General features: G+C 45.6%; 1 protein-coding gene across 2 annotated transcripts; it reads left to right on the top strand.

Moving 5' to 3' along the window:
- Window positions 1-401: 401 nt before the first annotated feature.
- UBE2A (ubiquitin conjugating enzyme E2 A) lies at window positions 402-14,211 on the top strand. Of its 2 annotated transcripts, XM_035113798.2 has the most exons (6): window positions 406-719; window positions 1,095-1,175; window positions 8,743-8,768; window positions 11,010-11,099; window positions 12,014-12,102; window positions 12,896-14,211. In XM_035113798.2, exons 1-6 carry the CDS (start codon window positions 676-678, stop codon window positions 13,022-13,024), a joined length of 459 nt encoding a protein of 152 aa, XP_034969689.1. In that variant the 5' UTR covers window positions 406-675; the 3' UTR covers window positions 13,025-14,211. The 2 variants fall into 2 exon arrangements, with proteins under 2 accessions (XP_034969690.1, XP_034969689.1); XM_035113799.2 differs by lacking the exon at window positions 11,010-11,099 and having other exon boundaries at window positions 402-719.
- The last annotated feature ends 1,437 nt before the right edge of the window (window positions 14,212-15,648 follow it).

Below are 15,648 nucleotides of genomic sequence, written 5' to 3'. Positions count from 1 at the left end.
GCTCCATTCCTTAGGCACCTTTCCTTATTCGAGAGCATGTTCCCTCGAACAATTGTGACGCTTACACCCCAGCTGCCGTGCGCAGGATCAGACCCCTAATGCTGTAATCCTAAACAACTGCCCCGCCCAGAGGCGCGGCTCCCAGTCCCTTGCGCACCAATGAGGAGGAGAAGGAGCCTACACAGGTATACCTAACAGTTAGCTTATGCTGCACACCGCGGTGACTTCCTCCCCCCACCTGCATCTTCCATTTGGTATCGCCCAGAATCCTTCGCTTTACGTCGCCGCCCACTCTTTCTGTCATCCTCCCTCCGGTGGTATCGCCCCCGCTCCACAAGCCGCAGCTTCCCATCTCACCCCTCGCCCCCCTGTTGCCTGCGCAGTGGTACAGCCCGAGCTGACTCGGCCCCGCGGAGCGCCGCCCCTCGCAACGGCAGTGGTGCTGCCCGTGGTGCTGCCCGGTATTGCCCGGCAGCCTCCGCCGCCGTAGTTAGGGCCGCGTTGTTTGTCTCTCTTCCCCCCCCCACGCGCTTTGTTGAAGTGGTAGAGGCCGCTATCGCTCCGAGTTTTGCCAGCCGTCGCCCTCGCCCCGCTCTCTCGCCTCCGCCGTCCCGCCTTCCCTGGGGGGGCCGGTGGGGTTGGTGTGTATGAGTGATTTATAACCGCGACCCCGCGATGTCCACGCCCGCCCGGAGGCGCCTCATGCGGGACTTCAAGAGGTAAGCGGGGCGGAGGGCGGGTTTCCCGAAGTGGGGAAGCGGGCAGGAGAGCGAGGAAGGTGGTGAGGTGATCCAACATGGCGGCGGTGGAGGGAGCGCTGCGCCGCTAGCGTAGTGGGCAGTGTTGCGTTACTTGCGCAAGGCGGCCAGGCGAGCGAGCGGCGCCCGTAGAACGGGGGGCATAGCTGCCAAGTTTTCCCTTTTCTCGCGAGGAAGCCTATTCAGCATAAGGGAAAATCCCTTAAAAAAAGGGATAACTTGGCAGCTATGGGGGGGAGGGCGCTACGCAGTTTGCGCAGGCTGGGTGGGAAGGCGGCGCTGTCACTCCTGCCACTGAGCTGCTGGTGTCCCTTGTCCCTTTCCTTCCGAAAAAAGGCTTCAGGAGGACCCCCCGGCGGGAGTCAGCGGGGCTCCCTCGGAGAACAACATCATGGTGTGGAACGCGGTCATTTTCGGGTGAGTAGGCCGGGCTGGACCCTCTCCTCCCACCTGCAAGTGGCCTCCCCCCCCCCCTTTTCAGGGTAAAATTGGGGAGAGGGACCGGGACGGGCAGAAGAAGAAAAAAGAGGGCTAGAAATTTAACCTGTTCTCCCTTTCTCTGAAGATAGTTTTTGAAGAATTCAAGGGCCAGGTTGCAAGAGGGTTTGAGCCTATGACACTGATCCTGGCATGACTATTTGCTGCCAGTTATCCAGGTGGCACTGTGGTTAAACCACTGAGCCTAGGGCTTGCTGATCAGAAGGTCGGCGGTTCGAATCCCTGTGACGGGGTGAGCGCCCGTTGCTTGGTCCCAGCAGTTCAAAAGCACGTCAAAATGCAAGTAGATAAATAGGAACCGCTACAGCGGGAAGGTAAACGGTGTTTCCGTGTGCTGCTCTGGTTTGCCAGAAGTGGCTTTCTCATGCTAGCCACATGACCTGGAAGCTATACGCCGGCTCCCTCAGCCAATAATGTGAGATGAGCGCGCGACCCCAGAGTCGGTCACAACTGGACCTAATGGTCAGGGTTCCCTTTACCTTTACTTTTACTTTTATTCAAAGTGCTGGTTTTGACCTATAGAACCTTAAAATATCCCCATAAGGGGCAGGTGCATATTCCTGCATTGCAGAGGGTTGGACTAGGTGGTCCTCAAGGTTCCTTCCAACTCTTAAGATTTTGTGAGATAACTGAGATACTTACAAGACTGTCTCTCCCCCTGTGACCCTGCAGTCTGGACCCTGCAGTCATCCTTCATGTGCCCACCTCTAGGAGAGGTCTGGAGGGTGGAAGCATGCAAATGAGCCTTTTCTGTGGTGGCCCCCACTTTTGTGGATTGCTCTCCCTAGGGAGGCTCACCTGGCGCTTTTCTTCCACATCTTTAGGTGCCAGGCAAAAACATTCCTCTTTCCCCAGCCCTTTGGCTAATTAAGTAGTCTGTGGACTTTTAAATTGCTTGTGTGAGGTTTTTTTTTGGGGGGGGGTTATTGTTTGTCGCTATGTTATTATGTTTGTATTTTATATTGTAAACAGCTCTGTGAGCCTCAGATGATGGATGGTATAAAAACTGAATAAATAGTAATAATAAAACTTACTTCTAGTAGTACTTATCCGTATTAACTCCTGAGCCTTGCTGCACCTTCAAGGGATCAAGATGTCACTGATCTGTTTTTCGCAAACATAGGCATATGCATACATTTATTCCCAAACATAGGAATATTAGCTGTAATTATTATTATATTAGAAAACAACAGCTTGTATCCCATGAAGAAGAGAAAGATGATAGTATCATCATCATCATCATTATACCCCACCCATCTGGCTGGATTTCCCCAGCCACTCTGGGCAGCTTACAGCATATATCAAAATGCAAGTGTAGCAATTGTAATCACTATTATTGTGCTGGTAGTTGCATCTTGCTCCTCTCCTTCCAATGTGCTCAGGGTGGAGTGTTTGTGCTGCTATAATTATTGCTTTAATGATTATCATTGCCATATCTTGCCTTGCTCTTTGTCCAAGGAGGTTAGGGCTGTGTGGTTCTGCAGGGATGACAGTTTAGCAACTGTTTTTCTTAATCGTATTTTGCTCCTTGTCCAAGGAGGACAGGAGGTGTTGGTTTTTAGTCTGCACAACAGTGCTAAAAGGCTATATATCCAGGCTGAGAGGTATGTGAGAGAGTTTCCAAATACTAGATCTAGTGATAGCCAGAATTTTTTTTTTTTAAAAAAAACTCTTCCTGCAATGCAGTGATCAGCAACCTTTCTGGGCCTGTGGACAAATAGACTTGAAAAAAAAGCATTCTGTTCTAACCAATAGAATAGGGTGTGGTGTGTGTGGTGCTCACAACCATTTCATTCACAATTTCTGCTGGGGGCAGAAGAGGACCCTGTGGGCTCCACCAGAGGCCTCTGCAGGCACATGTGTGCTCATGAGCACCATGTTGGCACCCCCTGCTTTAAGGAGCTTTAGAATGTACATGTGGTTGTCATTCTATCACTCTCCCTATTATCCTTGTGACAGACCTGTAAGTAGATTACTTGGGGTTGGTGTGGAAATGTTGTTGCCAGTGGTGACCAGGAATCTTAATTTTGTTGACAAGCAAAGCTAAACTCCCTATATACCCCACCAGGCGCAACTTTTTGCTTTTTAAAAAGCTGTTGGCAGTGCAGGGTCAAAAGACTGCAGGCTTCATGTTTATATTGGAGGGCTTTCAATGCCTTGGTCTGGGAAAGGAATGGGAAACCTGTGCCCCCCTAGCCCGTGTTAGAAACTGAGATATGACAGCTAGGAGCTAAATTGAACCTTAAACCTAGGTTATAGGTGCTACAATGGAACGTCTAGATGTGCATTTTTATAACAAAAATACAAAGCTGAAAATGAATGAACTGAAACTAAAATAATATGTTCATTTCCCCATGGTCTATTCCTTCCTCTGCCCACCCCCTTAATATTCTTAAGAGGGTCTTTTCTCCAGTCTTCGGAGAGTAGCTGGAAGTGGGAAGGCAGAAAAAGTCTTCCTTTCCTTCCACTCTGCAGTTCTAATCTGAAATCTTAGGCTCAGTACTGCTCCCAGAACTCAGAAACTGCTTGCGTTAATGAAGTTCCCCGTCGCAAAATGTGCCTGGAACAATAGGAGTTTTGAACACTGTCTCTAGCTGTTGCTGGACTACAACTCCCATCATACCTGAATACGGGCCATGTTGGCTGGGGCTAATGGAGTCCCACAACATCTGGAGGGATGCAGGTTTCCCACCTCAGTATAGAAATAAAGGGTTGTTAAAATCATGCAGTAGAAACATTGCTCCTCCCTATAGCCCTATTCTCTGCTATGAAGGTATATAGATTACCTTTTGTGGTGCAGAAAGCAAGCAAGCCAGGCTACTAGGAACAATGGTTGGCTATTATGTCTGCTAGCTTGTAGTGAACTTTTGTAAGTTATAGTTACAGGTTGGTAGCCATGTTGGTCTGGCGTAGTCAAAACAAAATAAAAATTTTTCCCCTTCCAGTAGCACCTTAGAGACCAACTAAGTTTGTCATTGGTATGAGCTTTCGTGTGCATGCACACTTCTTCAGATACACTGAAACAGAAATCTCCAGACCCTTATATATAGTGTAAGGGTGGGGAGGGGTATTACTCAGGAGGGTGGTGGGAATGGGTGTTTGACTGATAGGTGTGGAAACTCGTTGATGACTGTTAACGAATGCAATTTGTCTTACAGGAAAAAGCAAGGGGTGAGATGGCTAAAGATAGCTTTATCATGTAGAATGAGATAAGAATCCAATGTCTTTGTTCAGGCCAGGTCCCTCCACGGCTTTAAGTTTGGTAATAAGTTGCAGTTCAGCAACTTCCCTTTCTCTATTTCCAAAATTCTTTTGTAATAAGACAGCTACTTTGAGATCTTGTACAGAATGTCCTGGGAGACTGAAGTGTTCTCCTACTGGTTTCTCTGTCTTGTGATTCCTGATGTCAGATTTATGTCCATTTATCCTTTGGAGTAGGGTTTGGCCTGTTTGTCCAATATAGAGAGCTGAAGGGCATTGCTGGCATTTGATGGCATACACAATGTTAGAAGATGAGCAATTAAATAGTCCTGAGATTGTATGTTTGATGTTGTTGGGGCCAGTAATGGTGTTGTCCGAGTGTACTGTATGTGGCAGTAAAGTTGGCATCTGGGTTTATTGCAGGCTCTGGTACCAGTGTCCATGTTAAGCCTGGTGGTTGTATTATTGTAGGTGAGGAGTTGTTTAAGATTGGGTGGCTGTCTAGGCAATGAAAGGTCTTCCTACCAGAGTTTGAGAAAGAGAACTGTCATTGTCTAGGAGAGGTTGTAGATCTCTGATGATGCGTTGTACTGTTTTAACTTGGGAGCTGTATGTGATTACTACGGTAGTGGTGTTCTGTTATTTTCTTTTTTGGTTACAGGTAGGTAGCCGTGTTGGCCTGAGTCGAAGCAAAATAAAAAAATTCCTTCAGTAGCACCTTAAAGACCAACTAAGTTTTTATTTTGGTATGAGCTTTCGTGTGCATGCACACTTTTTCAGATACATGTACACTGAAACAGGTCCTGCGGGGGAAAAGCAAGGGCTGAGGCGCTAAAGAAAGCTTGATCATGCATAATGAGATACGAATCCTATGTCTTTGTTCATCCCAGGTGGCTCCATGGTTTTAAGCTTGCTATTGAGTTCCAATTCAGCAACTTCCCTTTCCAGTCTGTTTCTGAAAATTTTCTGTAATAAAACAGCTGACCTATTGCAGTCATCAGCAGTCGTTAACAGCCATCAACAGGTTTACCACTCCTATCAGCCCATCACCCATTCCCTCCCAACCTCTGAATATACATAAGGGTCTGGCTCTTCTGTTTCAGTGTATCTGAAGAAGTGTGCATGCACACGAAAGTTCATACCAAAATAAAAACTTAGTTGGTCTTTAAGGTGCTACTGAAGGATTTTTTAAATTTTGCTTTCTTTTTTGGGTTTGTCTTGCAGCAAGTTCTCTCTGAGTATCAGTCTGACTCTGTTGATCTGTTGTTTAATTTCATCGGGCGGATATTTTAGTTCTAAAAAGGTTAGCTGTAGATCTCTTAGGTGAGAGTCTCTGTCTGTAGAGTTGGGATAGATGCGGTTGTAATGTAGGGCTGAAAGTCATTGAATATCTGGTGGAAGGTGTCCAGGGTCTGTTGGCCATGTGTCCAGATAATAAAAATACATCAATGTATCGCAGGTACAGGAGAGGTTTGAGTGGGTAGGAGTTTAGGAAAAGTCAGTAGTGCTGGGCATACCTTCTGAGTGCAGTTTCTTTGTCTTTACCAATCTTTAATTGAGAAACTCCTGAGCTGCTGAGGAATTGTTCCCTCTGCTAGATAGAAAAACACAGCCCCTCTGTATCCAACTGTATTATGCAAGTTTGCAAAGCTGCAGTGAAACTCTCCCCCTTCAGCCTGTTTTTGTGGTGGTGGAGCTGATTCCTGTCCCAATTTTGCAGCAAGAATTCTTTTCTTCTCATATCCAGGGAACTTCCTTGCTCACTCACTCCTATTTAGCAACCACCACATGCTGTAAGATTGTCCAAGGAGGAGGTGCTGTTTCTGCCTTCTGAAGTAACTTAGGTAGAGCCTGCTCTTGAGAAAACTTGCCAAAGCTCCTCGAGTGACCTCCATCGAGGGTAGTCAAGAGCTGGTTTTTCAGCAAGGCTTTTCTTACTACTATGTTTCCCATATTTTAAGACAACATCTTATATTTATTTTACTCAAGAAAATAAGCCTATGGCTTATTTTCGGGGTTTTTTTTTTATTTCTGTAAGTACATCCTTACCACAGCCAGCGTTGCTGCTGCTAGGTCCCGCTGGCTCAGGGCTCGGGGCACGCAGCAAGCCTCCTCCTCCTCCTGTCGCGTTGCTGCTGCTGGATCCTGGAGGCAGCCTGCTGCGTTGGCGCCAATCACTGCCGCGTGGAGTACCGGGTTGAGGAAGCGGCCTGCAGGGTCAGCACCCAGCAGCGCCGCACAGAGCACCGCCTCCTCAATCCACCACGGCACTGCTGGGCACCGACCCGGCAGGCTGCCTCCTCAATCCGGCGTGGCGCTGCTGGGCGCCGACCCGGCAGGCCGCCTCCTCCTCCTGCCGCGGCCGGCGTGCTGGGTCCTGCTGGCTGGCTGGGGCGCTCAGCGGTCTCGCTCTGCGCGAGACGGAGGTATGTCTAATTTTCGGGGTATGTCTTATATTTCACAAATCCTTAAAAATCCTGCTACCACTTATTTTATGACTACGGCTTAAAATAGGGGAAGCATGGTAATATTTTGATTGCAATATGGTTTTAGTTTATACATTTTTTAGTTTTTTAAAAGCTTTTATTAGTTTGTATAAACCTGCTTTGAGGGCTTCAGCTATAAAGCAGAATGCAGTTACTATATTGTGGGTAAATCTGTGCCCTTCCAGATGTTGTTGGACTCCCTCAGACTTAGCCCACATGGCCAGTGCGAGTTGTACTGCAGCAATATCTAGAGGGTTCACATATTCTCTACCCATTTTTAAAGTGTTTTTCAAAAAGTCTGAATGATTCCCCCCCCCCAATAAAGGTAAATGTACCCCTGACTGTTAGGTCCAGTCGCAGACAACTCTGGGGTTGTGGCGCTCATCTCGCTCTATAGGCCGAGGGAGCCGGCATTTGTCCGCAGTCAGCTTCTGAGTCATGTGGCCAGCATGACTAAGCCACTTCTGGCGAAACCAGAGCAGTGCACGGAAACACCATTTACCTTCCCGCTGGAGCGGTACCTATTTATCTACTTGCACTTTGAAGTGCTTTCGAACTGCTAAGGTGGGCAGGAGCTGGGACCAAACAACGGGAGCTCACCCTGTTGTGGGGATTTGAACTGCCGACCTTCTGATCGGCAAGCCCTAGTGCCCCCCCCCAAAAAAAAACAAATCCTTATTTTCTGCATGGGATACTAAGCTTGCCTTGCCTTAAAGGTTAGGGAAACACTATATTGGGGTAGGAAATATCTTTCATGCCTTTGGGAGTATTGTTCTTTCATTTTATCTCCTGTAGAAATTGTGCTTCAGTAGTGCATAGCTCAGTTGGTTAGAGCATGGTGCTGATAATGTGAGGGTTGCAGGTTCAATCCCCACAAGGGACAGCTGCATGTTCCTGCATTGCAGGGGGTAGGACTAGATGATCCTCAGGGTCACTTCCAGCTTTACAATTCTGTGATTCTATGTGGGATTGCTTTGTTCATATTCTTCCCGTTTCATTTGTCTCTGCCTTCCCCAACAGAATTTACGCTGCTTTCCTCGGGGCAGGGATATTTCTCTTTTATGTTGCTTTGTAATGTGTTATACATATTAACATTAGCTAGCAGTATCTGAAGAAGTGTGCATGCACACAAAAGCTCATACCTATGACAAACTTAGTTGGTTTCTAAGGTGCTACTGGAAGGAGTTGTTTTTTTGTTTTTTTGATTAGCTAGCAATCTTCAGGTTCGTCAGCAAACTGAGCAAAAACCCTGAATCTACTGAGTGTTGTGTTCTTTTATTCAGGGGAGGAAGTATTTTCTGAGTAAATGTCCAGTCACCTGCGGCAAATTGGTTGCCATCAGATCCAAGCCATGCACAACCCTTGTGCTGCTGCTATATTAAATTTAAAAATACCAGTAAACCTGGAGTTGGGGACAGTGAGCAGCAGCATGTGTGCAGCATCCTTAGCTCTGTCATTTTTAAATGAACAGTGCTATGGAGACTTTGGGGATGGCACCCCCACAATTTGTCCTGGATAGCATCTAGGCTGAGAATAGAATTAGAGGTGGCAGCAGCATGGGAATGGGTGTCAGTTTTACTTACTGTACAAGTAAAACTACCCAGGTGTAGAAATTGTGAAACTGCTAAAACTTTGTTTCTTGTTCTAAAGCCCTTAAGCCTTGCTCATTCTGACCCCCGTTTCTGTGCTGGGCATGGATTAAGCTACATGTCATACTGTAAAGGCTGAGTGCCAGTTAAATAATGAACTAACTTTGCTAAGCCAAATGTAAGATGCTGACATGCTCTCTCCTCTTTCAGGCCTGAGGGAACCCCATTTGAAGATGGTAAGTATTAAAACAAAACAATTTTAACTGTTTCAGAGAGAGAATGATGTCAAGTCCTTCTCCTCCCCATCAGTCACCCTTTCTAGAAAGGGGATAGGTGTGTAGGAGAAGAAAAACTTTGGCTAGAAGATAAGACAGCTGCAGTTAAGCACTTTGCCTTGAAGTAGTGACTAGGCTTACCGTGTAAATAGTACCCTTTACTTAAGAACTTTCTTGAAGCTACTCCTATAAACAAAGTCTGTTTTGGGTACATGTTCAGAAGCATTATATCTTTCATAACTCATGTATTGGGGTACATGAAGGATGGCTGTCTCCGTAAATAGGGAATGTTACTGGGAGGGGGAAAGAGTACAGAAACACCCCCCCCCATCCTGAGGAGCAGTTCCTCCACCAGCAGCGGAGGCAGCGGGGAGGGGGAAGAGTCCAGTGGGGAAAGGGAGGCACTCAGAGACACTGGCGTTCAACGTCACCACCCTCTCAGACCCCCCCCCCCATAGTACTGGGCATGAGCTGGCTAGCGCGCCATGACCCGTCCATCAGTTGGCACCAGAGATGCCTCACGTTTGGCTCAGACTACTGCCTGGAACACTGCCTGCAGCACCAACCGGAGGAGGGCCCTCCGCTAGCCACGGTGGCGACCATGCAGATAAAAGGGGGGGCAGCCATCCCCAAACCTTACTGGGACCTGCAGGAGGTCTTCAGCGAAGCAGAGTCCGACCACCTGCCCCCGCACAGGCCTTTTGACTGTCAGATCAACCTGTTGCCTGGGGCCACTCTACCACCTGCGAAGTTGTACTCCATGTCAGATCAGGAGCTGGCAGACCTGCGTGCGTTCATCGGCAAGAACCTCAAGAGGGGGTTCATACGAGAAAGCAAAGCAGCAGGGGGCAGTCCGGTCTTCTGGGTGGACAAGAGGGACACGCCCCAGAAACGTCTCGTCGTGGATTATAGGCGAATTAATTCCTTGACGGAACCGGTGGCCTTCCCGATGCCTAGGGTGGACGATCTGCTAGCAGCGGAGGGGGGGTGGATGTGAGAGGAAAAGAGTACAGAACCCCCCCCCCATCCTGAGGAGCAGTTCCTCCACCAGCAGTGGAGGCAGTGGGGAGGGGGAAGAGTCCAGTGGGGAAAGAGGAAGTAGGGAACAGGGCTCTGGCAGGATAGCAGAGCCGCTGCTACACGTGGGAGAGGAAGAGAGAGCGGGGGAAAAGGGGGAGAAGGAAAACATGGAAAGGAGACCCTTTTTCCCTCCGGTTCCGGAATTACGCCGGCGGAAACGCGGAAGGAGATTTGGGGTGCCCAGACTCTTATGTTGGAAGAAAACGCGGGAAGCGCCATTCCAGGGTTCTGGGTCAGACTGAGAACATGTACCCTGTACAGCTCTAGCACTGTAAATAGCCTGCACACAATAAAAGCATGAAAAGGCAACGGACTGGAGAGTCGTTACTTTAGAGTAGTCGCAGCGCATCTTCTGTGACAGTTACAAATATATCCCTTGGATGAAAACCTTTTCATGCCCTCTCACCTTGACTATAGTGGCCTTCTCCTCAGTCCTCTTTCTAGCACTTTTCTACCGGCAGCATTCACATCCCTAGTTATTCTGATCACATAATGGTCTTTCTTAAATTTGTACAGTTTTCTTGCCCATGCCTGGATCCAACATACCGTCATGGCCTTGCCTTCTCTTAATATCCCAACATATTCCTGCTCTTTTCTACTCCACCTCCCTGCTCTCAGCCATCTCAAGATCTGTAGCTTCCCTTGACCCACTCTATCCTTGGTGCCTCTTATGCTTAGAACTGCCATCTAGAACTCCTGTCTTCCTTCAAATCTCTCAGAATCCACCTTTTCCTTGATGGCTTTGGCACAACTCTTTAGGTCCCATGTCTTATTGTACACATAAGACACGTAACTGAAATAAAACAAAATCTTCCTCTGTTTACTGCTGCTGCTTTCCTTGTGTCAGATCATATAAGCCGTGGGGAAGGAGCCTTTCTAATTGTACTCTGTAATGTGATGTTCACATTTGCAGTGCTACATAAACAGTAACGCTTTAGCTGTGAGCTTCCTAAAGCCATTTGGCTGACCCACTGATGCTGTTGGAAAGGTGGACTAATCTTTGAATCTCATGTACCAAGAGAATTTTGTGAAATTGTTGGTGCTTCTGCACTTGAGACCATTGGGAACAGGGAGTTTCAATTTGTGAAGAAGATACTTATAACTTGCCTCTCCCCATTGCAGGAACTTTCAAGCTTACCATAGAATTCACAGAAGAATATCCAAACAAGCCACCTACTGTTAGATTTGTGTCTAAAATGTTTCATCCAAATGGTATGTACCACCTAAAATGAAGCAATTTGTTTCTTAACTGCAGTAGTGGTCACAGAAGTGGACCTGATACTGATAGTTGAAGGAAATTTTGGACTCTTCCCCCCCCCCGTGTCTCCATATGCTAAATGTTGCTGAGCTCCATCCTACCTGCCTCTCAAGTTTCTAGTGCAATCAGATGATTTTCCTCAGTGACTTCCTTGATCACAAAGGTGTAGAGTCCTTTAATTTTTAAAGGCAAGGGGAACATATTTAAATAAAACCAGATCTACTTCATAGCAATACTTGCTTAGTTTTAGGGTTCCTTATAATCCTAGTTCTTGTCTGCTGCTTCTGTTTTGGTTACATGACTTCTGATGGAACCATGAAGAAACTTTTCTTGTGGTCACTAACCAAGTGCACCCAATTAAATTTGTAGCACTCCTACAGCTGCTGATGCTTTTATAAATGAGTTTTTAATGACTTTATTTTAACATGATTTTGACATCTTGCATTTATATCTTGCCCACTTTATGAAGAATTTTAAATCCTACCTTGGAAAGTTCACATTAGGCAATGGGGTACATGCTGTCACTAGGGTGACTTTCATAGATCTTTGAAAGGAGACACATTACTGCTCTTTAAACCTTTTCTTGAAATGCCATGCTGTGAACATTTTAATAATCAGAGTTGTGAGGTTATAAAGGAGGAAGTGTTGGTGGAACAAGGTGAACTTTAAAAATTCATTTCACCAGGGGCCTGTTTCATAACTTGTTGAAATCAGGTATTTGAGGCACAAGCTGTCAGATGGCTTGTTCTGTGGGCAGCTTAAGATAGTTATGCAGCAAATGTTGATAATTAGCTGGGAGTGACAACATAGCAAAAGAAACTTGAAGGCACTGATTCTTGTTATGCAACTCATTAATTTCCTTTTGTAGTCTATGCAGATGGTAGTATATGTCTGGATATTCTTCAGAACCGTTGGAGTCCTACCTATGATGTGTCATCCATCTTAACATCCATACAGGTAACATCAGGGCTACTGATGATCTTGCTAATACAGTTTGAAACAGTGTAATAACAACTAAGGTGGAAACCTCTCTCTGCCATGGGATTCCATCATCATTATTTATGATCCATCTTTTTATATCTGTAAATTGGTTTGTGAAAGATGGAAATGCATATTTATTTCTCAGTGATTATTATCCACTGTATTCACAAGTGTACTTAAAAAGATCAAATGGCTTCACAAATTGAAACAGCTATACATTTAAAAAGCATTGCATCATTTTCTAGTGGTGGTAATTCTATTTAGTCTATTTTTGTACCATTGTGCTTTTAGGTGTATTTGGTGTAGCAGAGCTGTATTCTTACAGTTCAGAGTGTACTTCTCCCATTGCTTTTTGCACTTCTGTCATTCACCATCAAAGTCTTGCCTGAAGCCAATGCAAGATGACTGTTGGCAGACCAAAAGCCCCTGTCCCATTCTCCATTAGAATGATGGAAGAACAGTCCATCGGAGTTGATTCTGAGTCTAGTCCTATATAGGCTTAAAGAAGTGGCTTGCTGTACACATTAAGCTTTGCTGTCAAAACAAATTGTTAATCATGTAACTTGTACCTCTGCAGAGTCCATGTCATTGTGTTAAAAGCAATGGGAAAGGTGCAAGCTAAGCAGGGGGCTTGAAATAGTCAAGATATGTTCCTAATATACATGGCATCTGTCGCTGTTTTGCTACATTGAATTAATCACTTTGCTTGTGTGAAATCTCATTATGAAGCCTGATTCATCTTTTCTTTTCTCTCCCCGCCCCCCAACAGTCTTTACTGGATGAGCCTAATCCAAACAGTCCAGCAAACAGCCAGGCAGCTCAACTATACCAAGAGAATAAGCGGGAATATGAAAAACGGGTTTCTGCAATAGTAGAACAAAGTTGGCGTGACTGTTGACCCTGGATGATGCAAATGAACACTCTGATGAGGAAAATATATGTATGAAGTGTCTGAGTCATCCTCCTCCTCCTCCTCCTCCTAGCATCACTGCATTTACTTTGAAAAGCAAAATAGCTGTTGTGCTGTTGCCACCCACCCTTGCTGAAGCTTCTTTCTCCTTGGACATAAGAAAACACCCCCTCCCCTCCCTCTTGAGGTCAAATGTACCGTACTTGGGTTACTTGTGAAAGAATTACTTAAGGATGAATTCCACTGTCTGTGATCTACCATCTCCAGTCTTAGGGCAGCATTGTGCATTTCTGTAGTGGACACTAAGCTTTTAAGTGTAATTGTGTTATACACGGTGATGCTTACGTGTAGCTTGATTTTAAAAAGGGGATATTTATATACAGTATACATTTTTAAGTATGATTCAAGTACTAGCATTTTAACTGCTGGTATCAACTTCAGTGCATCTGTAAGTACTGTGTGAAGAACTAGATTTCCCTGCTGCTCTATCTTCCCCCCTAGTTCCCCCCCCCCGGTTTAGAAATGTGATGAAAGCATTTGGAATTGAGAAATGAACTATTATGTCAAGCTCGGGGGCGGAGGGACAGAAGGGGGTTGCAGTCTGCTCTATGGGTCATGTACAAAGCGATCTATCATTGTGTGTGGTAACATATTCAAGGTTAAGTGCTAGGTATCCTTTTCTGTAGGACTCTGCCTAGTTGTTTTTGAAGCTTTTGAACATGGTTATGGGACAGGGGCGGACAATAACTTTACTAATGGTAAAAGAGGACAGAGAATGCGGAACAACCAAAGTGCTTCAAAAAGAACTTTATTTCCCTTAAATAATTTTAATCCAAACAGCTCTTGAGAAGATATCAAGAAGCTACTGTTATGTTATTGAAAAAAGTAGCAAGGCCAAAAGTGCTGCTACTGTATGCTTCATTTTTTTCCTCCCCCACCCCCACCCCTGTGCGGTTTTACAAGTTCTGCCTTTGCAAAAGCATTTTTGTAAAGCAAAGCTCAGATCAAACATTTTGGATACCTTAGGCAGCAGTGTGGGAGGATATTGTCGGTGTGCTTGTCTGCTCTTCCAGTGTCTTCTGTGTACATTGATCTGTTCAACTTTGCACAAGTAACCCATGTAAGAAACTGTACATTTTTCAATTACTTGTAAATAAATTCTTAAAGGGAAGATATCTATCACTATTTTTATTATGACAAATTCTTCTGGTGGTAGTTGATCCTCCTCAATCAAGCTGTCTTAATCCACTGTGGATGGTTACATACAACAGCTCCCATTTTCACTGACCATGGTGGCTGGGGTGGAAGGAAGAGTTCAGCAGGATTTTTGCCTTACATGGTATCTTGAAGGTAAATTAGTATTATATACAGTTGTCATAAGGCATCCCTCTTTGTTATTGTCTACATGAAGGGGGAGCTCATAGCACTTCTCCCACAAGTGGTACCCCCATGCTATTTTATAAAGTAAAACAGTTTAAAACTCAATGGAGTGTATACGGTTTCTGGAAAAGTGTTTCTCACTACTTAACTTGCTACCCTTCCCTGAAACTTGCAGGGGCCAGTTGTCAGCTGTCACATTCCATTTACACTCACATTGGTTGCTGAGAGCATTCTCTGCCATTTTCAGCAGCTGCTTGGGGGCTGTGCATTTCCCAGCACCCTTTTTGTAAACACCACAGTTACTTCTTGTATTGGCAACTGATAAGCAAAATGGAATACCAAGAGCAGGTATGCTTGGATGCTGGGGAATAGCTTGCAGCATAGGAATAAGCTACTCTTAAATGGAGGGAGGCTGGTAAGCTAGCACACCAAACCAACTCTATAGAGCCCTTTGTTTTCAATTAGCTTTGCTATCACTGCTTTAATTTGGTTTCCTCACTTAGGTCATGGGTACATTCTTTTCATATAAGCCAGACTTGTCTGGAGGGGTTTATCCCCAAGTAAATCTCAGGTTTTCTTTCTTGGATGCTCATGCTGTGTTTCAGGAGTGCTTAACTATTTTTGGTCGAAGGGGTGCATTTACCCTTGGAGTGGGGGGTGGGGCATTGCCAGCAGTGGGTGTATCACCTTACACATATAGGCACTGAGCTTCCCCTCTCAGCTGATCTGTGCACTTAATGGTCCCTCTGTGCTTATCAAACCAACCGTCAGTATGGGGAAGCTGGTAATTTGTACAGCCATCCAGTTGCCGGGCTGGACGGTGACATTTAAACTTTTCTGCCTCCCTTATTGCTGCCTACTTTTTTGCCACTACTACTAAAATCATTGGGAGGCTTGGAACAGCCTGAAAAATCTGGGGGTTTGGATCAGGTCTCTGGGTTGGGGGCTACCCACCCACCCCTGCTCTTTAATTGATTGATTGATTGTATATACTGCCCTATAGCCGGAGGTCTCAGGGCAGTTCACAGAATAAAATCAAAATATAAAACCACAAAATAAAAACAACCCAATAGCCACCCCCCCAAAAGCCCCAAATTTTAAAAGGATGTCAATCAAATCAACTACTATTTGTAGTAGTAGTAGTTGTAATAGCAGTAGTATTTCTGTTCCCTTCTGAGTTAGGAGATTTTGCTGGCACACAGTACTGTAGCTATCTCCAGTATTACCTCTCT

The sequence above is a fragment of the Zootoca vivipara genome, chromosome Z (genome assembly GCF_963506605.1).
Source record: "Zootoca vivipara chromosome Z, rZooViv1.1, whole genome shotgun sequence".
Classification (NCBI taxonomy): Eukaryota; Metazoa; Chordata; class Lepidosauria; order Squamata; family Lacertidae; genus Zootoca; species Zootoca vivipara.
The sequence above is the reverse complement of the archived record's forward strand: the minus strand, read 5'-3'. Positions and strand labels throughout refer to the sequence as shown.